The sequence below is a fragment of the Neovison vison genome, chromosome 11 (assembly GCF_020171115.1).
Source record: "Neovison vison isolate M4711 chromosome 11, ASM_NN_V1, whole genome shotgun sequence".
NCBI lineage: Eukaryota > Metazoa > Chordata > Mammalia > Carnivora > Mustelidae > Neogale > Neogale vison.
In genome coordinates this window covers 24,139,678-24,163,514 of record NC_058101.1, presented here as the reverse complement: position 1 = coordinate 24,163,514, position 23,837 = coordinate 24,139,678, and the positions used below count along the sequence as shown (strand labels likewise).

General features: G+C 37.2%; 1 protein-coding gene and 1 non-coding gene across 9 annotated transcripts in view; both read right to left on the bottom strand.

The window, feature by feature from the left end:
- The window catches only part of CLOCK (clock circadian regulator), a 146,512-nt gene that overhangs the window by 16,811 nt on the left and 105,864 nt on the right, over window positions 1–23,837 (bottom strand). For all 8 annotated transcript variants that reach the window (XM_044226110.1, XM_044226107.1, XM_044226114.1 and 5 more), the window contains 10 exons: window positions 20,521–20,641; window positions 17,231–17,344; window positions 16,986–17,104; window positions 14,912–14,994; window positions 14,174–14,280; window positions 11,990–12,137; window positions 11,391–11,466; window positions 6,285–6,426; window positions 697–797; window positions 78–167 (listed from right to left, as the gene is read on the bottom strand). In XM_044226110.1, coding sequence (XP_044082045.1) covers window positions 78–167; window positions 697–797; window positions 6,285–6,426; window positions 11,391–11,466; window positions 11,990–12,137; window positions 14,174–14,280; window positions 14,912–14,994; window positions 16,986–17,104; window positions 17,231–17,344; window positions 20,521–20,641 — 1,101 coding nt within the window. The remainder of the gene's footprint in view (window positions 1–77; window positions 168–696; window positions 798–6,284; window positions 6,427–11,390; window positions 11,467–11,989; window positions 12,138–14,173; window positions 14,281–14,911; window positions 14,995–16,985; window positions 17,105–17,230; window positions 17,345–20,520; window positions 20,642–23,837) is intronic.
- LOC122890634 lies at window positions 20,141–20,275 on the bottom strand. The gene has a single exon (XR_006381109.1). It is a non-coding gene; the product is annotated as a U4 spliceosomal RNA (small nuclear RNA).

The following is a 23,837-nucleotide window of genomic DNA, read 5'->3' as shown; positions in this document are numbered from 1 at the left end:
TTTTTTAAAATCTCTATTAGCTTAAAAACAATTTATCATTTTAAAATACTTAACTGAAACAAACAAACAAAAAATACCTGGGACATGCCTTGTGGAATTGGTAAATTTGCAGCTTGAGACATCGCTGGCTGTGTTAACGACTGACCAACAGATTGGGAATTTATGGACTAGGAAGCAAAACAAAAAATAACACTGGAGTGACAATTATTCCCATCCATAAGTCCTTCCACCAGAAATAGCACCATGGTATCTTTATAACTGAACTACAATTTGCCTCATAACATTTTTGGCGGCGTACAGGCATGCATATGGCCCCTCTACCCTGGATGCACCCATTCCCTATTTATCCTTTCATCTTCTAAGTCGTCTGCCACATTACCTTGCATGGGCTCTCAATAATAATGAAATGGACATAACTGAAGGTGACTGGTATTCGAAATCAGATATGAAATTGCTCTAAATTATTAACTTTCCTTAAGTAAAAGAAATATCTAACATTTTACCTGGAAAATAATCAAAAGGAGTATGTCTGAGAATGATTTCACAAAAAGGGAAAGATCTCAAGTATTATTTATCAACAGCAATTCTGATCTTTATAAAAAGGGGTAATGAATTAATGAATTTCTAAAAATTTACATGATTTCCCCCCTTATAATAAATCTTTATTCAGACGAGTACTACCTAGATAAAGTTTACCTGACTACTGAATGATGCCCTCCTCGATGCCATCTTTTCGTGAGCTGGTAAATGTGGTCTGGGAGGAGTGCTTGTGTCCGTTGGGATCTTTGTTGGTGTTGCTGAGGTTAGTCAACAAAAATGAAACAGTGTTAGTACTTAACAAAATATAATTTGCAAAGATAAATCTCAAGATGGATTCAATAAATTAAAAATAAACTTTCAATTATTTTTCTAAATTATTTCATAGAAGTGAAGTCTATGACAATAAGAGGAATCACTTTAATTACTTCTTTCTTAAGGACAAAGAATATATCTGAAATAGGAAAACTTTATATTTAAAAATGGTTACTACTCCTAGAGTTCAATCGTAAAAAAAAAAATAATAATAATCCCATTTAAAAATGGCCTACAGACAAAAAGACATTTCTTCAAGAAGATACACAAACAGCCAGCTAGAATATGAAATGTTCAAGGGCGCCTGGGTGGCTCAGTGGGTTAAGCCGCTGCCTTCGGCTCAGGTCATGATCTCAGGGTCCTGGGATCGAGTCCCGCATCGGGCTCTCTGCTCAGCAGGGAGCCTGCTTCCTCCTCTCTCTCTCTGCCTACTTGTGATCTCTCTCTGTCAAATAAATAAATAAAATCTTTAAAAAAAAAAAAAAAAAGAAATGTTCAAGGTCACTCACCATCAGGGAAATGCAAACCAAAACCACAATGAGACACAACTTCACCCGTGACAAGATGGCTATTATAAAAAAACAAGAAGTGTTGCTAAGAATGTAAAGAAACTGGAACCTTCCACACTTAAAATTGGTGGGGTTATGAAATGGTGCAGCCACTGTGGGAAACCGTAATGGAAGTTTCTAAAAAAATTAAAAATAGAACTACCACATGTGATCCAGCAATTCCACTTCTGGGTATTTAGCCAAAAGAATTTAAATCAGGATCTCAGAGGGATTTGCACTCCTGTGCTCACGGCAGCACTATTCTCCATGATGGCTGCAGAGTGATCTCGTACTATTCTTAATAGCCAAGATGTGGAAACAATCAAAACGAGAGATGAATGGAAAAACAAATATATGGTAATATATATACAATGAAATACTACTCAATCTTTAAAATGAATGAAATTTTGCAAGATAAGACAAAACGTATCAATCCTGAGGACATCATGCTATGTGGAAAAAGCCAGTGAATGAAAGACAAGTACTGCCTGACTCCCTTCTATGAGGTATTTAAAACAGAGAAATTCACTGAATCAGAGTAGAATGGTGACTGACAAGGACTGGGGGGATAAGGAAAATAAAGAGTTAATAATCAATGGGCGTAACATTGCCATTAAGTACAACGAATAAGCTCTAGAGATCTGCACTACAACACGGTACCTAGAGCCAACAATAATGGACTGTAAGCTGGAAAACTTAACAGGATAGATCTCAGTTGAAGTATTCATACCACAGTAAAATAAAATGTATAAAAAGAGAAACATAGCTACAAAGGAAAAACTTTTTCCCCTAAGATTTAAGAAATTCTATGTTTAACACCTCTTTAATGTTCTACCTATGGTGTTCAGTGGTTCCAACAACCTCCTTTTTCCTTACATGGTTGTAATACCCTGGGAAATTAAACTGCTAAACTCTTTAAACAAAAGAAGGTTACTAATCCAATGATAATTATGCAAGTCTTCATTAAAAATTAAGAATTAAAAATAACATTCAGGAGTTAGTCCAAGATGGCAGAGAAATAGGAAACCTTAATTCTGTCTGGCCCCGGGAATTCAGCTAGACAGCTATCAACTCATTCTGAACACCTGTGAACTCAACTGCAGATCTAAGAAAAGAACAGCTGCAACTCTACAAATAGCAAAGCGACCACTCTCTGCAAGACAGCAGGTGCAGAGAAGTGAAGCTGAGGCCATATGTCTGAAGATGAACTAACTGCGGGGGAGGAAGCCTCCAAAAGCTGGCTACTGGAAAATGATACAGCAGTGGAGTGCAAAATCAGAACTTTTAGAAGCCTGCTCAGGTGACAGACGTCCCCGCGTGAAAGGTGCTCAGGTGGCGGAAGCAGGACGGAATACTAAGTGGGATGATGTAGTCTCAGGATCCCCAGGGTCACAAGAAGACTGGGACTGCCTGAGTGTGGACGAGTTTCCAGGCGGCATCAGAGCAGGGAAGCTGCCTATCATCAGTGAGCCCAGGAGTCGGCTCCCATCTTGGGGTTGCCGTATACCACACACCGGGACACAGCAGAACCGCAGCGAACCCTCCGGAAGTGGCATGAGGATGCGCCACGGAAGTCTTCAGGGTTTGGAGACTCAAAATGGGGCATGTGACTGAAACAGAAATGCTGGGTCACAGGCCACGTGAGCAGAAACAAGGGAGACTGTAGTCATTGACTGCTTTTCCCCGAGGGTGCACTTAGCAGTGTGGCACTGAGCTCTCTGCTCCACTGGTTACTGGGAAGACACCAACCTCATCCTCACCCTCTAAAGCAGCATGGAAAACCTTCAGGGAACAAAAGCCACAAGGAGCAATCAGGCACAGATTAGCCTGGCCCCTGGCAAGGGTGGTTACCATTCCACCAGGGGCAAAGACACTCAAGAATCAATGCAAGAGGCCCCTCCCCCAGAAGATCGGCAAGACCAAGTTTACTGATCACAGAGAACTGCAAATCTCAAGCACTAGGGGAAGACAGGTTATATAATAAATGGTCTTCTTCCCACGATTTTTAATTTTTTTTTTAAGATTTTATTTATTTATTTGACAGAGAGAGATCACAAGTAGGCAGAGAGGCAGGGAGAGAGAGAGAGGAGGAAGCAGGCTCCCTGCTGAGCAGAGAGCCCGATGCGGGACTCCATCCCAGGACCCTGAGATCATGACCTGAGCTGAAGGCTCACTGAGCCCACTGAGCCACCCAGGCACCCCCGATTTTTAATTTTTTTAAATTAATTCTTTTTCCTCTTTCCTCTTTCAACCAATTTTTATTTTATGAACTTCTTAGAAATCTTTTTAACTTTCATTTTTACATTTACATTCAATCCTCTCATTGTATTTAATTTTATTTTTGTATATAAGTTGTTCTTTCTTTACAATCTTGGGATGCAGTTTCCTTTAACAAACAGACCAACACACACCCAGAAACTAATGTATGGTTCTATTCTCTTCACCTATTTGATCATATTCATTTTTCTCCTTTTTTTTTGTAAAAGTCTTTAATTTTCATTTTTACAGTTACATTCTATCCTTTCAATGTATTTAAAATTTTATTTTTGTACATGTATTTTCTTTATAATATTGACAGGTAGTTTCTTCTAACAAACCAAAATATACTCAGGATATAGTGTATTGTTCTGTTCTGTTTATCTTTCTGTTTACATTCCTTCTTTTTCTTTTTTTTTTTTTTTTGGTATTTTAACTATCATTTTTACAGTTACATTCTATCCTTTCATTGTACTTAATTTTATTTGTGTACATATTTTTTTTCTTTACAATTTCTAGATCTAGTTTTTTTTTTAAAGATTTTATTTATTTATTTGACAGAGAGAGAGAGTCACAAGTAGGCAGAGAGGCAGGCAGAGAGAGAGGAAAAGCAGGCTCCCTGCTGAGCAGAAAGCCTGATGCAGGGCTCGATCCCAGGACTCTGAGATCATGACCTGAGCCAAAGGTAGAGGCTAAACCCACTGAGACACCCAGGCACCCCCAGATCTAGTTTTCTAATAAACAGACCAAAATACACACAGCATCCAGTGTATTGCTCTTTTCTGTTCACTGTCTAATTGTACTTTTTTTTTTTAAATTCAGTCTTGGGTCTTTTCTGATTTGTTTTGTGCATATTTCTCTGGGGTCATTGTTGCCATTTTAATATTTTATTCTTTCATTCATCTATTCTTTGGATAGAATGACAAGATGGAAACATTCACCTCAAAAAAGAGAGTAACAGGTGATACTGACTGACTATCAGGGACCTAATCAATATGAAAAGTAAGGCTCAGAACTAGAGTTCAGAATAACAACTATAAAGATACAATACATAACAATATATTTAAAAAGTCTACTAATGAGATGCAATAAAAAATGGAGGCCCTAACTGTTAGAATAAATGAGGCAGAAGAGAAATAGTGATACAGAAGACAAAATAACAGAGTATAAAGAAGCTAAGAGATAAACAACTACTGGATTGTAAGGGGAGAATTTAAGAGATAAGTGATACCATAAAACAAAACAGTATTAGAATAATTGGGATCCCAGAAGAGGAGGATGGCCAGGGGAGGGTGCATTAAGTATAATGGAGCATATTACAGTGAACAACAGGTCTGTAACCTACAAAGGCAGAAACAACAGACTGGCAGGAGACCTATCCAGAGACCTGACAGACCAGAAAGGACTGGCATAATACATTTGGGGTGCTAAATGAAAAAAATATGCAGCCAAGAATACATTATCCAGCTAGGATGCCATTCAAAATAGAAGGAAACATAAAAAGCTTCCAGGACAAAGAGAAACTAAAAGAATTTGTGATCACTAAACAAGCTTTGCAAAAAAAAATTAAAAAGGATCCTTTAAGCGAATACAGAGCCCAAAAGAAACACGGACCAGAAAGGAACAGAGACAATATACAGTAACAGTAACTTTACAGGCAATACAATGGCACTAAATCTACATCTTTCAATAGTTACTCTGAAGATAAATGGACTAAATGTCCTAATCAAAAGACATAGGGTACCAGAATAAATTAAAAAAAAAAAAAAAGCAAAAACTTTCAGAAAGCAACCTTAAAATAGGTGCCTGGGTGACTTAATTAGTTAAGCTTCTACCTTCTGCTCAGGTCATGATCGCAGGATCCTGGGATCAAGCCTCTCATCAGGTTTCCTGCTCAGTGAGGAATCTGCTTCTCCATCTCCCTCTGCCCCTCCCCCCAAGTCGTGCACTGGCTCACTCCCTTTCTCTAAATAAATAAATAAATAAATAAAATCTTAAAAAACAAAACAAACAAAAAAGCCAACTTAAAGAACACTGGTTCTACCAGTAAAAAATGAATAAACAGTTTCGGTTTTTTGAGGGACGATTAAAGGCAACTTAACAATACCAATACTACTACCTAAATATTTAATACCCTATTTTATAAACTTAATCCTTTGTTCAATGTGAGCAACATGGCTTTTGCTCATTGGAAAGGTTAGTATATTTCAGAAAAGTATAAATTTATCATTTTGAAGTAGCATTTTACCCATCTTCCCACCCACCTCCCCTCTGACAACAAACCATGCTCTTCTATATTTAGGAGTCTGGCTTTTTGTCTTTTTCTTTGTTAACTTGTTTTGTTTCTTAAATTGGTGAAGGAGATTAAGAGTGCATTTATCATCATAATGAGCAGAATGTACAGAATTAAGTCATTATATTGTACACCTGAAGCTAATATAACACTGTACGTTATACTTCAACTAAAAAAAATAATAAATTTAAAAACAGTGTTTCTAACGTAAGCAATGCTACAGTAAACCTTATCATGTAAAAAAATAAAGTAGCATTTGATGAAAAATGCTGACACCAGTAACACAATTTAAAGCACTCTCTTGAGAGAGAGTGCTTTCAAGTTAGGGTACTCACAGGAAGGGTCTGAGACAGCTGTGTGAGATGATTTTCTTGAACTCCGGGAGGAAGCAGAAGGGGTTGGGCTGTGATCAAACCTTTCTAAAGCTTCCTTGAGACTGACTGTGTTTATACGATTATCAGACCCAGAATCTTGGCTCTAAGGAGACAGAGTAAAATATGTTTTCTTGTAGTTCAGTTCAGAGATCCCTAATTAGCAATACAGCCTGCTAACCCCCTTCCTCCCCAAAATCAGTTTTTACCCACAACAAGGCAGAGGTACCTATATAATATTTACCTGTGTAATATTAGGAAAAGAAATAAAAATTTTTCTATTGCCAGAAAATTTTGGCTTCATTCTCTACAGAAACAGACGCAGAAGAAAGAAGCTGGACTCTTAACTCATACCACATACAAAAATTAAGTTAAATGGATCAAAAATCTAAGCGTAAGAACTGAAACTATAAAACTTTTAGAAGAAAAGGGGAAAAGCTTTATGACACTGGACTGGGCAATGACTTCTTGGATGTGACACTGAAAGCATGGGCAGCAAAAGTGCATCAAACACTATAAAGAGAATAGAAAGACAGCCTGCCCATGGGATGGCAGATAACATTTGCAAACCACAAATCTGATAAGGGATTAACACCCAGAATATACAAAGAACCCTACAGCTGAACCCTACAGTTCAACAGATCTAGAAAATTAGATCTGGGGGTGCCTGGGTGGCTCAGTGGGTTAAGCCTCTGCCTTCGGCTCAGGTCATGATCTCAGAGTCCTGGGATTGAGCCCCGCACTGGGCTCTCTGCTCAGCAGTGAGCCTGCTTTTCCTCTTTCTCTGCCTGCCTCTCTGCCTACTTGGGATCTCTCTCTCTCTGTCAAATAAATAAATAAAATATTTTAAAAAACAATCCAAATTTAAAAACAAAGTTACAAAGACATTTCTCCCAAGAAGATATATTAATGGCCAATAAAACACACTGAAAAGATTTCAATGTCAGTAATCATTAAGGTAATGCATACCAAAGCCATGAGATATATACCACTTCAAACCCATCAAGATGAATATGACTTACAACCAAAAAAAACCTCAGTGCTGACAAGGATAAATTGGAACCTTTGTACACCGCTGGTGGGAATATAAAATAGTGAACCTACTATAGAAAACAGTATGACAGTTCCTCAAAAAATTAAGTATAAAATTACTACATGATTCAGTAATTCCATTTCTAGGTAAACACTCTGAAAGCAGAGACTCAAACAAGTATTTGTACCCCCATGTTCATAGCGGAATGATTCACAATATGTATGCTACCCAAGTGTCCATCACTAGATGATGGATAAACAAAATGTGGTCTTTTAAGTGGTGGCTCTTTTCTATCTTTTAACAGTCAGAGCCTGCTCTGGAGAGGAACAAAAGTCCTCCTACTGCTCTTTCCAGAACACTTCCCTTTCCTTCTTCCCAAAACTCACAGCCAGAATTTCACATTATCACTCTATGACTAACTCTCATTGCTATGGTCAGTAATCTACTGACCTTGTGGCCACTCCTCACTAAGCACCTGAATTGAAATTTCTGCTCCTGGCTCTGTCTTACCCTCACTAATTCCTACTTCCACAGTTACCAATATCAGTATTAATTCACATGTTCAACATCATGAGTTCTCTCTTCCTTGATGCCTTGATTTCTTGATTTCTACCTGTCCTCAGTCACTCATTCGGTTGTCATTACCACTAAGAATAAACCTTCCATAATCTCAATTTCAAACACCCTCCTCTAGGAGCAGCATCTTCCACATTTCTCTTTAGTACCTCAACTCCAATAACCCTTTAGCAGAACAAAAAATACATTGATTCTACCCCATTTTCACAATCCCTCTCTCACTTTGTCTTCTCTCCTCTTTACCCAGCTTAAATTCATGGTTAGCCATCATAACCACACCCTTAGGGGTATCATCAACTCTCCTGCTCCTATCTTCCTTCACCACACTCCCCTGGAAAAATCCCAGGGGACTGCTGGTTAAGCCAAATTCTTAATCTATTCTAAACATGGCTGAAGAAATTCAACATGGTGACTGTTCTCTCTCTAAATTAATGGCCAAGAACCTCAAGCAGGCCCTTAATCCTGCCTGCCAGACTAAAATTACCTCGTTTGTTCCCTTTCCTACTCTCCTAGAAAACAATTTAATCCTTGTTCCCCTCTTCCCAAACCTCCAACAAGTCCTGTCCTAACCTCACTCTTAGCCAGTTCCTCTGCTTCCTGTTTGACTGAAGAGCACAGCTTTATACTCCCATCATTCTATCAATCTACTTGGCAGCATCTGTACTCATATATTCTGCCTTTCTTCATGTCACCACAGAGCAGGGATCAGCAGACACAGTCTGGGAGGGGCAGAGAGTCAGTATCATAGACTTTGAGGGCCACACAGTTTTTGCTGCAACCATTCAACTCTGCTGTTGCAGCACAAAAGCAACCATAGGCCATATACGAATAACTGAGTGTGGCTGTGGAATCGGAAGCTGTAATTTTCATGTGTCACAAATACTATTCTTCTTTGGCTTTTTTTGTTTCAATCACTTAAGAACATGTGGAAAACATATATATTTTTTTAAAGATTTTATTTATTTGACAGAGAGAGATCACAAGTAGGCAGAGAGGCAGGCAGAGAGAAAAAGAGAGAGAGAGAGAGGAAGAGAGAGAGAGAGAGGAGGAAGCAGGCTCCCTGCCTAGCAGAGAGCCCGATGTGGGACGTGATCCCAGGACCCTTAGATCATGACCTGAGCTGAAGGCAGAGGCTTAACCCACTGAGCCACCCAGGCAGCCCTGGAAAACACATTTTTAGCTTGTGGGTGTTACAAAACCAGGCAGAGGACCAGATTTGGCCTAAAGGCCATAGCTTGCTTCTCTCACTGAATAATTTTTCCACTAGCCAAGCCCTATGTTTCCACTATGGACCCCTCTCTCATCTGTTCGAGAACATTGCTCTAGCATTTCTACCTCTGTCTCTATCAGTAATTCTTCTCTCTCCAACAGAGCATTCTCATCAGTATACAAACATGCTATTATTTCTCCTACCTTAAAAAGCAAAAACTTCTTTTAAGCCTACTTCTTCTTCCTACTACTGCCCGACTCCTCTCCTTTGTACGGAAACCTTCCCTCCTCGCTAAATCCCCTTGTCCCAGAAAACTCTCTCTTAAGCCCACCCTAATTAGGCTCTCACTCCTATTATTATTCCACCCAATCTGCTCTTATTGATCAACGAATACATGTTGTTAAACTCTGCTCACTTCTCAGTGCTCATCCAATTTAATCTACTATAGGTGACTCTGACAAAGCTAACTGTTCACTCCTCATGGACACACTTTTTCCTGGCTTCTAGGACAACTCAGTTTCCTGGTTTTATTCACACTTCACTGGATATTTCCCTTGAGTCTCCTTCACGTCTTAATGATGGAGTGCCCTAGGACTTAGCCCTTCCTCATCCTCTCTCTCTTTCTCTCTCTCTCCACTCATTCCCTGGTGACCACATTTAGATTCACGACCTTCAAATCCATCCACACATTAAAGTTTCTCAAAAACATGTGTCAAATGGACCTCTTCCCTAATCTCTAAGAGGACTGTGGTAGTAAGAGTAAGCAGAGCTGGAGTGACATAGGCAGAGTATATTCTGGAAGTAGGGCTAGTTGAATTTACTAATTATACACTGGCATAAGAGAAAACAAAGCAAGGAGGAATGACCTCTATCTTACTTTAATTTCTAGAACTGTCCTCCCTCACTTCAAGGAACCCTAGTTAAGCGCTTTTCTCGGAAAATGTATTTCACTAAAATATACCCGATCTTCTTCCACTAAGCATACAAAGCCTCTTTGAAAATATTCTTTCACGTGGGATCTGTGACTGCCGAGCACTTCTCTGGTTATTCACTGATGTATTCTGAACATCTGGAGCCATGTCCAGTACTTCCTGGCACATGGAAAGAGTTCTTAATAAGGGCTGTGGAAAAACTGACAATCTCCCACACTGACCCTGGCAATGCTGCCTATTTAACTCACTTTTTGAACAGATGCTTGATTCTTTTCATTCCACTCATTTTCTGCACATTGCAAGTAACTGTTGTGGGTAGCTTCTGACCCAGCTCACATGATCCCCACTTCCTGCTAGTCACCACCCTGCATAATCCCTCCCCTAAAGACTGAACCTAGTGATTTGTTTCTAATGAACAGAACAGATAAAAGTGATGGGCTATTATTTCTGTGAATAGGTTACAAAAGACTGACTTCCATCTTGCTGCTGGTGTCTCTCCCTGGATCTTCTTACCTACTTGCTCAGATGGAAACAGCTACCTGGAAAGGAACTGAAGGTTGTCTCTGGCCATTAGCCAGCAATAAATCAAGGCTGTCAGTCCAACAACTGCTAAGGAACCCCATCCTTCCAACAAGCACTGAGGAAGCTCAGAAACAGATTCTGCTCCAGGGGAACCTTGAGTTGACTGTTGCCCCCACTGACACCTTGATTACAGCCTTGTGAGAGACCCTGGCCCTCGAAGCACAGGGCCCATCTAAACTGCCTAGATCTCTGACCCAGAAAAACTATGAGATAATAAATGTGTATTATTTTTATATCATTAAGTTTTGTTACACAACAGTAAGTAACTAATATACTAAACTTCCACCTGGTATTAATGAAAAGAGAAACCACAGTTTAAATTCTGACTACAACTCCAAGCCATGTGTCTTTAGGGGAGACTCCCCCCACTTAAAGCCTCAGTTTCAACATTTTCAAAATGGGGATATTACCTATGAGATAAAGATGTCTGAGGAATAAATGACTCTTCATACTTCATATGAAGAACTAGCCAGAGCCTTGCACATTGCAGGATCTTAGTAAATGGTAGTTTAAATCCGAGATAATATGTCTCTCACTAAATAGGAGGCCCTTCAAATCTTTTTTAGAAGCAGAAAAGATTTTAAAATATTAAATTTAAAATAAAAATAAATAGTAATGTATAATTTATAACCCTGTCACAAGTGAAGCAATGAAATATTTGAAAAATACTTTTCTCATATTGAGTCTTGCCTTTCATTGGAAAGAAATAATTTTTTTTAAAACTCTAAAATACATACTTTGTCAGCAGCTGTCTCAGGTAGAGACTCTTCAATGCCAAGTTCTCGTCGTCTTTCAGCCCTAACTTCTGCATAACTAAAATGGAAAAAAAAACCAGAATTTTCGTGCTTAATCATTCACTTAAAATAACGTAGAGATGTGTTCCGTGTTTGTTATGTGTCTTACTTGTTCATCACAGATTCCACAGTATCTGCTATGCACTACCCAAACCTAGAACACATCTATAGTGTTCTATCTTAACCTAGGTATCTCAGAAGTTTTATATGCTTCTGTAAATGATCTGTGACTCACAATACTTAAGAGGAATTAAATAAAGAAAAAGTATGCTTATCTACTCCAGTGCTCCTTTTACACGATGGACTTTGGTACATAAAAGACAGTTACAGCTTCTGCTCTAAACTATGACATTCACGTCAAGAATTATATATGTATATTACCTCCGTTCTATCTCCATATAATGCCTTTAATAATGCATTGAAAACATGCATAAAAAATTAAGAGAAAGACCACTGTAGTTCTTAACAAGTTATGCCTAAAAATTACATTGCCAAACTATCAGTGTTTCTGTAATTCAGAAATGCTATAAAAGGATTATTACCTTACTACGGTGTGAGTACAAACAATAAACTCTGGCCTTGAATTCCACTGATGATAAGTGATGTAATAATGAGTTTGAAGCCAAATCCACTGCTGTCCCTTGGTGAGGAACCTATAATAACATGATTTGCCTTTCCCATATTGCATTACTAAGAAGAAAAAGAGAAAAAATTTATTGATTCATATCATTAGCTATGAATCTGGTTTTTAGTCAAAGCTATCATTTATATTTAAATCTATAAACACAATTCTCTGGCTTTTCAATAACATATATATCAGTTGTAAGAAAATGTTATTCCACAGAGATTATTCTACAGGCCTTAAGCTTAAGGTCCCAAGCAATTAACGGATCTTCCACGGTGCCCACCTTAAAGTCAGCGCTGATCTCAGAAACCTGTCACACATGATACATTTCCAAATACTTAAGAATGAAGCAGTCACATATTGGCTTCCTCCTAGTAACATGGACTAAGGATAACAGCAATAAATAGTCCCATTTGAGGTTTTTCCCCTCACAGGTACCCTGGTAGAGACAGCACCTTTGGAGCACTTAATTCAAAACTTTAATGAAAATCAGAATAAGGGGCGCCTGGGTAGCTCAGTGGGTTAAGCCTCTGCCTTTGGCTCAGGTCATGATCCCAGGGTCCTGGGATCGAGCCCCACATCGGGCTCTCTGCTCAGCAGGGAGCCTGCTTCCTCCTCTCTCGCTGCCTGCCTCTCTGCCTACTTGTGATCTCTGTCTGTCAAATAAATAAATAAAAATCTAAAATTAATAAATAAATAAATAAATAAAAATTTAAAAAAAAAAGAAAATCAGAATAAGTTAATTGTTTAAAGTAACTGGTAAGTATAGAATTACTCAAAACATTCTCTGTAGATTATAAATTCTGAAGTCTTATAACATATTAAGCAAAAAAAAAAGAGTTCTATAGTTAAATTAATTTGGGAAGCATTGTTAAATAGTTTTACTTAGTTTTTCTTTTTAAAACTTTGAGTATGCTAATTTATGCCATGATTCTGGGGGTGAGGAGGTGGTGGTAGGGATTGATTATGAAGTGTTTCCCAGTTTTCCTTGACCATAAAATCTGTTTTTAATGGTCTAGCATTCTATGAAACAAACCTTAAGAAATGCTGGTCAGGAATCAATCTCCCTCTCCCTCTCTCTCTCCATGAGGAAACCGAGGTCCACAAACTCAACTGCTTGTCCAAAATTACCCAGCTAGTCAAGAGAAGTGTCCAATCTTGTCAATAGATCATAGAGCTTAGTGCCCCATCACAGGGAGTGAATAATGTTCTTTTTCTGCTGAAATAGCTTTACTCTGAAATCTTCCATTTAGTTGATGCTGTTATGTAACATGGTTTGTTTTTCATATAGAGGCTTACTAGACCAGCCTAAGACATCATGAAAATATCTAAAATACCTAATTAAGCTTTAGAGGACACTTCAAGAGGGTAGGATTTGGGGAGGAGAACCGGAGAAGCAAATAAAACACATTTCTGAAACAAAAAAAGAACAGCATGTGGTAAAGGGTCTAGGTTCTAATCCTGGCTCTGCCACTAATGAGTTGTGCGATTGTCAGTAAATTACTTGGCTTTGCTGTACCTCACATTACTCACGGAGATCACAAGAATATCTACTTTCTATAACTCTGGTAATGAATAACGGAGATAACATACATAAATCGTTTACAATTGTGTCAGCCAGGCACAACGAGAGGCTACTGGTCCTGCTGCTAATAACCACAACACAACAGGTCACATTAAGCATTCATTGTGGCTTTCTAAGAGTTTCTTTAAATGTGTACTCGCCTCCTGGGCAGAATTAGATGCCTGGGTATTAAAACTCATGAACTAAGGTTACAGTATTTTCAAAGCAATCTATTTCTCTTACTCCAGATTTAGAACTTATACACTTCAAAAACAAGGTTCATTAGATGCCATATTATAAACCTGTACTTACTATTACAGATTAAAATATGTAAAACAGAAACAAGTTTAAGTTTGATCTATAATTCCTACTGGATTGGCTATAAAGTAAAAATCTTCCAAAAAAGGAAATCCTCCAGTATTTTTTTAAAACAAACACAAAAATGGTTACAAGTCTGCATTTTACCACCCTCTATTACTACACTATTTAGTTGACCAGAAGCAGTTATTATCACCAGAAACATTAAAATCTACTTACAATGCTCATGACACTTTGCCAAATTTTCTAGGTCATCCACGTGATAGTAATCATAGCCCGATGTTCCCAGAACTTCAAATGGCAAATATCCTATTATAGGTGGTGCCCTAAATTAGAAAACAATCAATATTATAACTTTTCCATAATAAGAAATACTTCAACTAGACATCAGTTTTTGGGGGGCACATGGCTCAGTCGGTTAGGCATCTGCCTTTGGCTCAGATCATGATTCTGGGGTTTGGAGCCCGTGTTGGGCTCCTTAATGGGGAGCCTGCTTTTCCTTCTCCCTCTGACACTCTCCCACTGCTTGCACTCTTGCTTGATCTCTCTCTCGGATGAATAAATTTTAAAAATCTTTAAAAAATAAAAAATAGGGACGCCTGGGTGGCTCAGTTGGTTGGACGACTGCCTTCGGCTCAGGGCGTGATCCTGGAGTCCCGGGATCGAGTCCCGCATCAGGCTCCCAGCTCCATGGGGAGTCTGCTTTGCTCTCTGACCTTCTCCTCGCTCGTGCTCTCTCTCACTGTCTCTCTCTCTCAAATAAATAAATAAAATCTTAAAAAAAAAATAAAAAATAAAGTAAATCTTAAAAAAAGAAATCAGCTTTGGGGGCAATCTTAAGTTTTGAAAAATGGATAATGGATTGAACATCTCATTAGAAAAATTTTGTCTCTGAAACCCATTAATTTCAAGACTTAGGTGACGTTTAGCTTTTAATGGAATTTAAAATGAAGTTACCTGTGATCTAGAAATAGGAACTTCCATTCTAAACTATGCCTGGATGTAAACTCTTCATTAGGTTCCTCAACAGTGCACATTTCCTAAAAGCAAATTAATTAAAATTTAGAAATACTGTTCTGTGCCCTTAGGAGAATCCTAAATATTGTCAGCCATGAAACTCATTATTAGATCATTTTTCCCTAAATTATTTTTTAATCACATTTTAATTTTCTAGTATTAAAGAATGTGACAATAAACAGGCAGAATTCTGGGGAAGTATTTCTCACTCAACATATTTCTCTATTCACTCACATGCCTGTAGAACTCTAATTCTAAATTCAGATCTCTCTCCTGAATGACAGTTCTACATTTCTGTCTGGATGTCCCCACGCATCACAAACTCCGTATGTCCTCAAATGAACTAGCTGCCTTACTCCTTATATGCACACAGTTTTGTATCTCGTTCCTGGAGGCATACCTGTGCTGTGCCATCAGTCTAGAAATCCGATAGTCACAAGACACTCTCGTTTTCCCCTTTTAAAAACCACCTAAACGGCTGTTACCAAATCCTTTCAATTTCACCTTCTAATTTTAAAAAAACAAACAAACAAACAAACAAACGTAATCCCATCCATCTGCAGGGTCTTATTAGACTCTAGACTTGCCATCTCTGGCTCATGTTATTGCCATAGTTTCTCCCCAGACAAGTCTCCCTGTTCTTTAACCCATCTTTTACTCTGTCTGGCCACAGTTACCTTCTGATACTCAAGTAAGATTACGACTTCCCTGCTTAAAAACCTTGATGATTTCTCATCCGGTTAGGATAAAGTTTAAACTCTTTAGCATGGGGAAACAACAAAGAAACATATTTTATTTCTGGACGCTGCTTGCTGGTCTAACCTCATCTTCCACCATCCCTATGCCCTCCACTCACAATAATCCTAGACCCTAGTCATACTCAGCAATGCAGTCCAACCTCCTCTGTGTCCTTGAATGACCTCTTATAGCTCACTGAAGTGAATTAAGAGTTTGGGCTTTGAGAAAATGGGAAATGTAATTAATCTACCACTTAACAGCTGCAACTTTGAGCAAGTAACTTCCCAAAGCCTCAGTTTCCTTACATATAAAATGAGGTTCATACTAGCATCTATCTTATAAAGTTATCAGAATAATTAAATGAGACTGTACATATGAAGTATGCAGCCATCAGCAAATGTTAGCCACTGCTATCATTTCCTAAGAACAAAACAAGCAGAACAAGACTGGACTAAGGTTCTCAAACTGCTACTTCTAGAATACAGTCTCCCTCTAAATTTAAAATCTTAGCCTGGCTTATTTCAAGCCACTTTCTAGTGGCTGAACTATTTTCCCACTTGTCTACTACTAATCATCTACCTCTTGAGCCCCAGGGAATAAAATACATTATTTAACTGAATTTTAAAATTAAAAAGGTAAAATTATATGCAGTAAAAGGTCACTTGCATATTTCAAAAGAAAATTTCAAAAGCAATCTTTAAAAATCACCTAGATTTTTGGTCTTTCCCCTTGAGTATAGATTGTGAACTATATAAAAAAGTAACCTAACATTTTGCACAAAAGCAGGACAGTGGTGATATATAACCACTGGTTAACTGCAAAGGATATGTATTTTTAAATTAGTTATAATTTAATGAGTGCCTTGACAACTCATTTGCTTCAAAATAAATTAAGATGAAATCAGAGAGGGAGAGAAACCGTAAGAGACTTTTGACTCTGGGAAACAAACTGAGGGTTGCTAGAGGGACGGGGGCTGGGGGATGGTGTAACTGGCTGATAGGCATTAAGGAGGGCACTTGGAAGTAAAGAGCACTGGGTGTTGTATTCAACTAATGAATCACTAAATTCTACTTCTGAAACTTATAAAACAATATATGTTAATTAACTGATTTTAAATTTAAAAAAATTATCACAACCACGTATATTTAATGGCTCATGATCATTACTGCTTTAATGTTTGTAAGAACTATCAGTTATTCTGGAAACAACAAAAAAATTACATAAAGCTAGTTCTCATAATATGAAGTGAAATCCTCTTTGGAAGATAGAGACATACCTTGATGAACTGAGGTGTAGCTAATCTCACAGTAGCTACAAAACAAACTCTATCATCATAAGAAGGCCTGTGTGTGCGTTGTATAGTCCCTTCAAAACCATTGTGTGCTGAAGTGGATACTAAAAAAACAAGGAAATACTTATCATCAGTTACTCCAGTAAAATCTAATAATTATTGATGTTCAAACATCTGTGTCTTTAAAATTCTAAAGAACCAACTTAAAATTCACCATATTTTTAACTCACCACTATTTAAAGATTTGAAATTTCCTATAAATTTCACATATTCATAGGTAGACGGCTCCTTTGGGTCTATTGTTCCTCGAAGCATATGGCAACAGAATTCTAACTGATTTTTTGCTGAAATGAGAAAAAATGTGATATATTTGTGATTTGTCATAATGAATGATCTATAACATGATAAAAGTTGTGTAAGTTTATAATCATTATTTTCTCCAACAGAAGTCCTCAATGACATTTTGTTTAGTTCATAAAAGTAAAATATCTTTAGAAGGCGATCTCATCTTATTCTTAATAGAGGAGACATATCTTCTGTTATAAGCAACTGTATATTTCCCCACTTTCATCTGTTTTTCCTTCTCATTCTTCACTCTCATGTGAAAGAAAGGTTTTGCTTCCCATTACAAAGCTAATGCTTTTCTCCACCTCAAACAGTCTTTCCGAACTTTTCTAGGACTAGGGCTACTCCACGGTCATTCATTCCTTTAGCATCCATACATTCTCTTTGGGTCCTTACTTTCCAATTTTAAAATTTGTTGAGGTCTTTCCACCTTAAACAAAGGGTTTTTCATGCTACTCTTTTTAGGATCATGGATCTTCCTTTTTATTATGTGCTCTATTTCCATAGATTCATCTCCCTGAACTTTCATAAAATGTGGTGTTAGTCCTTACACCTCTGAAGAAATTTCTTTTTAAGATCACCAACATTTGTATTGAGTTAACAATACAATCAGTGATCTTTCCTCGTTGTTTCTACCTCTTTAAGACTCATTACATTTTCATCTCCATAACACGAAACTTAACCTTCCTACCTTACTATTTCCATAAACTCTCCATCAATCAATTTTCAAACTATGAGCATTCACAAGAGTTCCTTTTTATCTTTTACTATCCCCTTATAAATTTATTGGCATTGGTAAATTTATTTACTCCTAAATCTCTCTCTAATTCTAACATTTTATGTTTAAGACCAAATCTCATATCATTATTTGCTTTAGGACATTTCTACTTGATTGTCCCACCAAGCAACTTAAACTCGAAATATCTGGAAGTGAATTTATCCCTCTTTCTTCTAAGCCAGCTGTTCTCCTCTGTCTTATGTGTGTTATCTCCCCAGTTGGAAACCCTACCAATTTGGTCTCTTCTCTATCATATGCCCCAAAACTAACCTGTCACCAGGACCTGCTGTTTATTTCACCAAGCTCTCACTAGTCATTTTTTCCAACTTAGCATCCAATACCACCAATTTAGTAGAGAAATTACGCTGCATTCAAGTAGCTGCAAAATGTATTCTTTTAAGCTTCTACACTCGTGCCACTATAATTAAATCTTGCCTACTAGTCTTAGACTAATAGTACCTTCATCATTATTTCAGCACTCAAGGACTAGTAACGCCTCTTTTCACTCACAGCATCAAACTCATACTCTTCTGTCCTTACCACAAAAGGCTTTATTATCAAACTCAGCAGATCGAACTACTTTCTTCCTAAAACCTTCCTCACTTATGATCCCTGGCCACTTGGTCACCTGTGCCTAATGCCAAGTCCTCCTGAGTTCATTTACTCATCACTCATATATAGGTTTTTCTTTCCACCCTTACTTCTATTGCTATTCTTACCTCCAGTCTGGTCCTTCCAAAATTTTTCACCTGAGGTATACTTTTTTTCAGACCACTTTTTTTGTTTTCCCCCAAATCCCTTTCACTAGTTCCTCATTATGTAAAAAATAAAACTCAAACTCCTTAGGATGAACTAGTGAGCCCAATTTCCTTCTCTGGACACAAATCACACCACCTGTATCACCCCATCTTCACTATGGCCCAAACGACCAGTTTGTAGGATCCTGAATTTTCTAAGCAATTTTCCCTGTTATATATCACATTATTCACTTGGCATCAACACTTTTGGGAGAGAAATAAATTTGTTTTGTATACTAATTGTTTAACTAGGGGGTCAGGAAGTCATTTAATTAAAGCTTTTCTCTATCAAAAAGTACTGTTGCCAACCTCACCTCTGATCTTGGAAGCAGAAGTCCGAGAGCTGTCTTTCTGCCAGAAGCTTGCCTGCATTCAGTTCTCCAGTCAATTCTGCCCTTACAAAGGTCGCTAACGTGGACCATCTCTCCTCTATCCACCTACTGCTATGGCCCAGAGTTCCAACTTTCTCCTCTTTGTTCTATATGTTTACCTTAAACAGTGCCATTCAATCCATGACGCCAAGCCCTATTTACAGACACACAACTGCCTCTGTGTCCAGTCCAGATCTCTTTCCTGGAATGGTCTATTGGTCAGTGTCATAAGAACTAGGCTTCAAATGGATTCTCCTTATCTCTAGTTCTTCTTGACTCCTCCTAATCTGTTCTTAACAAAGATATACATTCACACATAGTTACACATAAACGTGAGTGTGTGTGTGTCTATTTTTAGTAAGTATGCTACAGAATTTCAGGGTTCAAAATAAAAATTACTTTTAAAATGATTAAGCAGTATTACCAGAAAACTCAAATATTTTAAATCACGAAAAAAAAGTGATTAAATACTAAAGTGTTATAATAATTTCAGATTAAACAAGGGGTAATTTAGTGAAGAAAATGAAACAGTCTGGTCAAATTAATTTGTCAAATGAATCTAAGAGAAACGTCTAATTATACCACAGTATTTTGTACTTCTTGAAGGCAAGGACTATTTTTCACTATTCTTGGCACTCTTATGAGATAGCCCAAGTTCCAGGCATATTAAATATATACAATAAATGATAACTTAATTCAGTTTAATTAATAAAGCAATTTCCTTTACATAATAATATTCTGAAATACAGAAGTTACTTTTTTCTACAGTTCCAGTGTTCAATTGGTCAGTGATGGTAAAAATAAGACTATTTTCTCTCATTACATACAAAAATATTTTTTCTTTTCTTTTTTATTTTTTTTCAAAAATATTTTTTCATAATTTATTGCCAGGTTCCACTTCTGTGTGAAATGTATTTTTCAATTAGCAATAATCGCGCCTCGGATAAACCTCATTGGCTACGATACTGCCACTGGCAAAACTATTACAACAAAAAAGAGTGGGTTTCAATATACCCTGAAAGAGAGTGCAGACTTTTAATATGGTCATAATTCCATTATGTATATATTAATATTTAAAAAGGATCTAATAGGGTATATGGCATGATGCTATGTGTTGATATGGTTTGACATGTCTGTGTTTGTTACAAAAACTAAACTGTGTTTGTTATAAAACTAAAGGAAAGTGCAACCAAATACATTTAACTTTTTGCTTGACAGTGACTACTTACATTTTAAATATTCAGGGGTTAACGAATCACTTTCCAGCAGATGAGTAGAGAGTATTTTATAAACCTCTGAATGTTCCCCCTCTGGGATAAAATTAAATATACTTTGATCCACAAGATCAGACTAAAAAAGAAATTTTTAAAAAACACAATAATTTTAGCGATTCAAGTACATTTTAAAAGTATATCATCTTTCTTAAAACACCACATGAGCATATAGCTAACTTTCAATCATCTATAAAAACTGACAAACTCTAAGTTCTAAAGCACAGCTCAAAAAACAAGAGAAGGTGGAAGAAGGTTAACATGACTCCCAAGCCTCTGCTATGAGCGTCATCAGATCAATGATCAATAGGACTGTGAAAGTCTGATAAATTATTTGCAAACGTGAGTTTCACCAAATTTGAACATTTACTATATAACAGGACTAAGAAGGTTTAATACAAGTATCTTTGGCTAGGAGATACAACCTTACCATAAATTATGGTGGTGTACACTATAACAAAGGACCAAAGCATTAGCCACTGGCTAAGTGAAGAGAAGATTTGATTTCGGTGTTATTTCAATTGTCTAGTGTGTCTTTTCTTTTTTATTTCATTTTTTCCTGCCATCTATCCTGTATCCCACTGACAAAAAGCCTTCCTTTTAGATAACAAAAGAGGCAAGTAGTATGTTAAGTAGTATGTTAAGCTTTACAATCCTTGCTAAAAATAGGGCTTTAACCATGGTTTAGTAACCAAAAATAATTTGACAAACATCAGGTTGTCTATGATGTGCCATGGTTGTGGAATAAAAAACGGTTAAGACAGTTCCTACCCTTGAGGACTACTAAGGAGGGGCAGCTGGGTGGCTCGCTTGGTTAAGTATCTATCTACCTTTGGCTCAGGTCATGATCTCAGGGTCCTGGAATCAAGCCTGCCTCAGACTCCATGCTCAGCAGGGAGTCTGCTTCTCCCTCCCACTCTGCCTTCTTCCGCACTCAGGCACATGTGCACTCTCTCTCAGATAAATAAAAATAATAACATAATAATAATTTTAAAAGAATCATGACAAAACTTCAGTGACTTCACATTTCCTATTAAATCCAGTCCATTTGACTTGGTTTCTCTACATTTTCAAACTGCCACATGGAATTCTGGGAACAGTGAAGTGGTATGCCAAGAACTGTGGAGGAAGGGGTGGAGGGCAAGGGGAGTGAGAAGGTGTTGTGGAGGCCGGGCTAAAGGTCTATGCCCCTGCATTCAACCAAAGCACTTCCACTGTTTCTATTTTAAACACTAAACACTTTGTTATAAGGGGAAAAAAAAAAAAAGCAAAACAAAGGAAAAAACCCTCAAAGAACAATAAAAGACAAGCATGGGGGCTAGTGAGAGGTAAGAAAGGATGTTTTGCTTCTCTCCACACATTTTCTTTTTTTCTAGCCCTCACTGTCCACCCCATGAAATAGAATATCCTTCCCTCCTCTTTCCAGATTTGTACTCTCTACCTTTCAAAGTTTAATTCAAATTATTTCCTCCAAAAAAGCATTCTCTTCTTGCTCTTTGCAATGACGTGGACGGAACTAGAGGGTATTATGCTAAGTGAAATCAGTCAGTCAGAGAAAGACAACTAACATATGATTCCACTCATGTGGAATTGAAGAAACAAAAACAGATGAACATAGGGGAAGGAAGGAAAAATAAAATAAGATGAAAATTGAGAGGGAAGCAAACCATAAGAGATGCTGAACTCTAGGAAACAAACTGAGGGCTGCTGGAGGGGAAGGGATAATTGGGTGATGGGCATTAAGGAGGGTACTTGATGTAACAGGAGCACTGGGGGTTATACACAGCTGTGAATCATTAAATTCTACCCCTGAAATGAATTTTTTTAAAAAAGCATTCTCTAAACACCATAATCCACAGTAAAAATAAAATTCCTTTAGTATTTATTACTCATATCATTCCTTTTTCATTAAAAAAAATTGGTTCTATTTTAATGTCTATGTCCTGCTACCCTATCTCTAATGTCTATGTCCTGCTATGCCCTATCTCTTACACCTTTATCTCCTGTCCTTCAAATCAAGGCAGCACTGGCACAATGCTTTGCACATAAATGTCATCAGTACAGTAAAATATTTTGGGCTAAGGATTTATTTGATAAAGCTTAAGGGATAACGATACCAAAAATATATCTGTATTTTAATGAGATTTTTCTGAAAGTCTGAAAAATCTCCAGAAGTAATAAACTAAAAATTGAAGCATGAATAAGAACAAAAGCTAGAAAACTGCTTTTTATTGATGAAATAAAGTATCAATAATCTATGCATTGGTACCAATATAAAAATTGTCTTAACAGAAAAATAAGACACCAATTTGAAAAACTAAAACTTTCATTTTGGAAATGATTATTGTTTTCTATTATTTATTCTTATCTTCAATTTCTTCTATTCCAGTAAATTATGATGTGAGCCATGTTACCCTTGCTTTTCCACCTATAAACTTATAGGAGGTTTCATATTTATAGAGAAAATATGAATGGCTAGTATAGAGTGGTATGGTCACAGGTAATGCTTCCCCACCACTCTGCTTCCCCTGACACTTGATAATCTGAAATGTCAGAGTTAGCAGGCAACTAATGAATTAATTAATGTGTCAAACTTTCCTTTAACCACTACATTTAAAATCTCTAAATGAAGGTAATCATACTTGATGTTGGCATACCACCCACTCAGTTCCCAAACACAATTCAAAGAAAAGAAAAGAAAATGGTAGCTATCTGGATCCTTCTATCCCTCTCAATCATTTTCATGAAGAAGGAATATAAAATCTGCTGTTTATAATGTGACCTAAATCAACAGACTGTTTTCTTTCTTTCCTTTTCTTAAACTGGAAATTTGTGCCTCTTAATCCTCTTCTCCTATTTTATCCATCCTCCCCCATCTCCTCTGGCACCCATTAGTTTCTTCTCTGTGTTTAAGAGTCTATTGGGATCTTTTTATTCATTTCTTTTCTTTTTCAGATTCCACACATAAGGGAAACTATTTAGGATATGTCGTTCTCTGACTTATTTAACTTAATAACCTCTAGGTCCATCCATGTTGTTGCAGATGGCAAGATTTCATTCTTTTTATGGCTGAGTAGTATTCCATTATATATATACACCACACCTTCTTCATCCATTCATCTATAGATGAACACTTGGGTTCCTTCCACACCTTAGCTATCCTAAATAATGCTGCAATAAACATAGGGGTACATGTATCTTTCTGAACTAGTATTCATGTTTTCTTTGGGTCAATACCCAGGAATGGAATTACTCCATCATTCAGGTCTTTCTGT